The sequence below is a fragment of the Lepidochelys kempii genome, chromosome 5 (genome assembly GCF_965140285.1).
Source record: "Lepidochelys kempii isolate rLepKem1 chromosome 5, rLepKem1.hap1, whole genome shotgun sequence".
NCBI classification, from domain to species: Eukaryota; Metazoa; Chordata; order Testudines; family Cheloniidae; genus Lepidochelys; species Lepidochelys kempii.
This window is the reverse complement of record NC_136384.1, coordinates 70,865,939-70,871,938: the sequence shown is the minus strand read 5'-3', so window position 1 is coordinate 70,871,938 and position 6,000 is coordinate 70,865,939. Positions and strand designations below refer to the sequence as shown.

Below are 6,000 nucleotides of genomic sequence, written 5' to 3'. Positions count from 1 at the left end.
CCCAAATAAAAGCAGCCGCATTTCTTCAAATATCTCCTGACAGCCAATTTATTTTGTAGAGGTTATACCTTCTGAAGTATGAACACTACACCCTCTCCTGGCTGAAGGAAGGGATGCTTTGACATTTGGCAGCTTTTCAGAACACAGAGGAGAAAAATATCAGTTGAATTCTGTAAAATATTTACATTTGTTTTTTTCAACTCATTTTTGCAACCCCCCCCCCCATGCACCCTGAAAGTTTAATGCAGAGCTTGCATCAGGTAGCATAGCACACTTTGATAAATAAGCATGAGCTGCTCTAGAACAGATTACTTAAAAAGAAAACAATGAAACTGAGGTCAGTGGTTTTAGTGGAATGAAAAAAGTTATGCATATATGGCAATTAATCAGTTTACTTCTGTTTCATACTTATGGTGTCATATGGTATATAAGTAAGATTAGAATTTTGGCACAGAAATTTTGCGTAAATTTCACAGCAGAGATGAGGGAAAAAAATTTATGGCAAGGCCAGGGGGCACTGAAAAGTGAGGCCTGGGACTGGAGGGGTGTTGGAGAGTGAACTCACACTCACCCCAAATCAGTGGCTCCTGTCCTGCAGGGCTGGTCCCAGCTCCCTCCTCTGGGCACTGCAATCTGGTGCATGGGATCGCAACGCCACTCAGGTTTGGCTCATCTGTCCCTCCACAGATGGAGACAGAGGGATGGACGGGCCAAATCTGAGTGGTGCTGCACCCTCGTGCACAGGTCGCAACACCACTCTGGTTCATGGACTTCATTCAAATTCACAGTTTCTGAGATCTCCATGACAAAATCACAGCCCTAGGTGGGCACCAGCCCCTTCTAATCAGAAGTTTTTCTAAACTACATATACACACCAGCTACTCAGTGAGACAATGCTTCTATCTGTAGTGCATGAAACAGAATGAACTAACTAACTTGTCCAACAGAAAACCATTCTTGGGCTTCTAGACATATTCTGAACCAGCAGCACTTGAAACAGACCCTTTTAAAATTCAAGATTCTCTTTGAAAGAAAAACTAAGATACCTTTTTTATTGAGGGTAATATTCATTTGCATAGTTAACATTCAGTGCTGCTAACAATGAACGTCAATCTGAATGCTTTTATTCCCCATTATCACTAATGGAGTCTCATAAAATTTCAAGATAATACATTTCATACATGCAAATGCAATTTTTTTTTACATTCTATCTTTGATATTACAGCTGGCAATCTTTGCTTGAGTAAAAAGGATCTGAATAAAAAGAACAATTTACAAGAGTGTGAAAACAAACTAGTTTCTTCAAATTGGCTTTAGCAAGCACTTAGTCATGACAATGACAATTTGGCTTCAAGGAGGTGTGCAGTTTCTGTATCACTATTTTAGCTCACAGTTAACATTTGTTAACAAAGTAATGGCTTTTTATAAGCTACAGCATAAGTCTAACAAACACAAAGTATTTTATATACACAGACTGGCAGGTTTATTGCTTTCTCTGTCTCTCTCATAATTTGCTGCCCCATTTTGTTTTTGGTCATGATACTATAGCTTTGCTACGCTATATTTGTCCTTAATTTTTATTCATCTCTAAAAATAATTTAGATTGCCTCCAGTAGTCATTTAATGGGACACTTTACATTTTAAAAATTTGTAAGTTCAATTTTTGACACTGAATTTAAATGAGCTAAATAAAAGTTAAATATTGAATTCTGTATTATTTAACAAAGACATATAAAAGCTGTATTGTTGGAATCAGAAACTTATCTGCAATGTAAAAAGTACCAGCAAGCTGAGGGGATTTTTATCCAACATTAGCATTCTTAAATAGGAACAAAGGCACATTATAACAAAGCACTTTTCATATAATTTAACACACACAGACTTTGATTGAAGAGAGTCTGTAAATGGATCCAGGTTTCCTCTAGTTGGGTTGACACTTTGGCTATTTCTTCCAGCAAGACTGGCTCTGAAGAAAGGATTTTAAGATGCAACTGAAATGAAAACGAGTAGTCAATTATTTAAATTCAAATGATCACACTTGGGGGGGGGGGGTGTCAACTTTTCTATTCACCCCACATCTTCCTTTCAGTGATGCCCCAAGTAAAGTTATTTTCTTTTAATAAATTCAATTTAATGCTGTCTTTATTTTGTCAGACCCCTTTTACCATCAGTTATTCTACTACTACTTTCTATGTATTACCTAGGAGAAGGCAGCAAATTTTCTCAAACACAATGCCAAACCATATATATGAATGAAAAGATATGATCATTATACATTCCCATCTTTTTCCCAAGGAGTAACTCTGCTCTTCCTAAACATCCTGCATCACAGCCAGTCTCCCTCTGGCACAGACAGGCTGGATTCAGCACTCTGAAGCCAATCAGTATTGCTTATTCAAATGACCCTTTACTGACTAATGCAAAAAGAATGAAGCCAGGCACTCTCCTCTTATCTTGGGGCTGAGCATAGTGACTTCACATAGTTAGCACATGTTGACCTGGAGCAAGGGACAGAGCTCAGAAACAAATTTTAATCCCATGCAGGGTAGCATACTGCACCACTACTATACTGTAGCCCATGTAGTCAATATGTAGCTATGGAGTAGTCACAGTTATATAGTAAGTAAACAATAAGGAGTAAGGAATGGATAGCAGAAACACAAGAGACTGACAGGTTTCAGAGTAACAGCTGTGTTAGTCTGTATTCGCAAAAAGAAAAGGAGTACTTGTGGCACCTCAGAGTCTAACCAATTTATTTGAGCATAAGCTTTCGTGAGCTACAGCTCACTTCATCGGATGCATACTGTGGAAAATACAGAAGATGTTTGTTTTTATACACACAAATCATGAAAAAATGGGTGTTTACATAAGCTATTACCAGCAGGAGAGTGGGGTGGGGGGAGAGAAAACCTTCTGTAGTGATAAACACCCATTTTTTCATGATTTGTGTGTATAAAAACAAACATCTTCTGCATTTTCCACAGTATGCATCCGATGAAGTGAGCTGTAGCTCACGAAAGCTTATGCTCAAATAAATTGGTTAGTCTCTAAGGTGCCACAAGTACTCCTTTTCTTTTTACAAGAGACTGATCAGCCTAGCCCTATAAGGTAGCTTAAGCAGTTAGCATAAGTATAAAGCCTTATAGCGTGAGGAGGAGTTCCTCAATAAGTTAGCATACATAAGTAAACAAACAGTGACCTTAAGTCACAAGATGGCACAAGGCTTTGTTTACTGTTTTGTAATAATCACAAATGTTGCAAACTACTGAAGATGCTAGTTTACACCAGCTGGGGATATTTTTATTTAGGGACATCAACAGACATCTGACCACAAGAATAGCATATATGTCAATTTGTTTACCATGATAATAAACTTGAGGTAAAAAAATTAATAACCTATGGAAGAATGGCACCACAGCATTAGTAGGGTGAGGAATTACAAATGAGGAAGAGGGGCTGAAATCCCGACTGAATATGCATTAGGAATAGTGGTGTCGGTATAACATTAGAAAAGCTGTATCCCAGCCTTTGCGCCTGTGGTGATATGCCAGGATGATGACCACTGGTGATGGTGATCATGGGGAGCAGGAAGATGACAACTAACACTTCAGATTGTTTTGCAAGAGATGGTATGAGTATATGGATGCTTAGCTCATTCTGTGTTATCTTTGCCATGGTGAGTTACAGTGTTTGGGACTTTGCTAACCGTGTTAATAAAACTATTATAAATACAGTGTGATTTCCTAAGTCTGAGTGTTGCAACTGTACACATTGGGGTTCCCAACTGAACAGTAATTCTGCTAATACTGAGCCTGATCTTGGGACAAGAACCTGCCAAATTTCAGAGTGCTAACTGGGAAAACTAAATCAGTAATGTAATCAATATACAATCAACACATCAGGCAACAGTACCACTGGGCCAGCTGTTCACTTTTCTTTATACAGTTAAATTTATCGGTCACATTGAGGTCGGAATTTCTGTTCTGCCTAAATTCTACAACAGGGGTCGGCAACCTTTCAGAAGTGGTGTGCCGAGTCTTCATTTATTCACTCTAATTTAAGGTTTCGCATGCCAGTAATACATTTTAACGTTTTTAGAAGGTCTCTTTCTATAAGTCTCTAATATATAACTAAACTATTGTTGTATGTAAAGTAAATAAGTTTTTTAAAATGTTTAAGAAGCTTCATTTAAAATTAAATTAAAAGGCAGAGCCCCCCGGACCGGTGGCCAAGACCCAGGCAGTGTGAGTGCCACTGAAAATCAGCTCGCGTGCCATAGGTTGCCTACCCCTGTTCTACAATATATTAGTGCTCAGGTATCACAGAAAGACAGTTTTTTCCCCCTGTGGACTCTAAATAAAGAGTATGTTTGTATTTCTTTAGCCTAACTAATTTTAAATAGCTCCCTCTCCCTTAAATTTTAATCTCTGAAAGATTGTTAAACTGCCTTGATTAAATGGAGACTCTCAGTGTGTGAATCTAAAGAGACAAAATTTTAAAAAGTTGTAACTGTAATTCCTTTCCTACGCTATAGTACAATAAAAACAGTCTCTCTCAACTAGCACAATCTACACAGTCTATCATCATTAGAAAACAACTTTAAGAACCATTTTACTAAAAAGCCACTTCCATTTAAAAGAGTGCCCGTTGCCATGCTAAAGTATGACAACTTGGTATCAGAGGGGTAGCTGTTATGACAGCTTGGTAATCTTCACACCTCCTGGAGTACATTCAATGTTAACCCACTGGTGCTTAAGTCATAGTTTCTCAAAATCAGCAGTCTAAGATGCAAGCTGAAAACTACAACTCCCGGGGTGAAAAGAACAAATGCAATGAAATGTTTATAGGTAACAGTTATTTAACTACACTTTAAGTAACTGTTGGTTAAGAAAAAGCAGTAAGTCATATTCGAATGGCAAATTGGAAAAAAACCAAAATGAACATAAGCAATGTATTGTGTTCAAATGTAGGGTTATCAAATCAGTCAATAGATACAGTAAATCATTTCAGTAAACCAGAATCTACCACCATAAAAGATGATAAATTCTTCAAAGCAGGTCTGTTTTTTGTTGGACAGATTTTATCTATTTTACAGAGCAATGTACCATTATGGTATAATAAGAAGTAGCAGCAGTAGCAATAATTGTATCAAAATATATACAGTTACCTTTAAAAACAATGCAAGATATGCCTGGGCCAACTCAAAGTCACACTTTGTGTTCAACATTGTCCCAATCAGTCTCAAAAAGCTTTTCATCACCTCTACAGAGCCACCAGCATCTGGAGCCAAGCCTCTTAGCTCTGTCTCAATACTAGATGGTCCCATTTCCTTTAGAATACTAAGTGGAGACTTATCTGTGTTAAAGCGTTAAAAAAGAAACAGTTAAACATTTGCAATGAAGTGACATAGAAACACTCAATATGAAAAAAATATATTTCAAAATCTTTGAACTGCTATTTGGTAGCATTCTAGATGAGTCTTTTAGTTTGTTGGGGTTTTTTCTTTTTGGTTTCTTCAGAATGTCATCTCTGTCTGCAATTACTGTTCCATCACATATTGAGAGGAAGTATGTATCTGAATCTCATCACCAGTAGTAGGAGTTTGGCTCTCCCTAAGGACTACCTTCATGAATATTTTTTATGCCTTCTGACTTTGGTGCCTTCAAAGTGTTGTACAGCTTATCATTAACAACTTTAGTCTTACCATTAGCCACCACCTTATCATTAACCACTAATTCTTGGCATAAGAAAAAGTGCAGACTGCCACTTTCAAGCTGTTGATACAATATATACCAAGGCATGTGAGTTGAATAGCACTTTGGTTGAGGCAAGCCTTTATTTAAGTAAAACATGGAATTATTTATTTAATCAAAGTTATATAATGCTTTTTCAATTTATTACTTTTGCTAGTGATTAATTTCCCCCAGCATGATGGCAGAAAGATGGCCACTTTGTAATTTTAAGTGTTCTTTTCTCTTCATTACTCTTCTTACCCACTAT

The 6,000-nt window shown here is 37.2% G+C and overlaps 1 protein-coding gene across 1 annotated transcript in view; it reads right to left on the bottom strand.

Moving 5' to 3' along the window:
• Window positions 1-1,108: 1,108 nt before the first annotated feature.
• The window catches only part of WDR36 (WD repeat domain 36), a 51,742-nt gene continuing 46,850 nt past the window's right edge, over window positions 1,109-6,000 (bottom strand). Inside the window, exons 22-23 of the mRNA XM_073344678.1 lie at window positions 5,168-5,355; window positions 1,109-1,991 (exon numbers count right to left, since the gene is read on the bottom strand). Coding sequence (XP_073200779.1) covers window positions 1,842-1,991; window positions 5,168-5,355 — 338 coding nt within the window. The 3' untranslated portion in view covers window positions 1,109-1,841. The remainder of the gene's footprint in view (window positions 1,992-5,167; window positions 5,356-6,000) is intronic.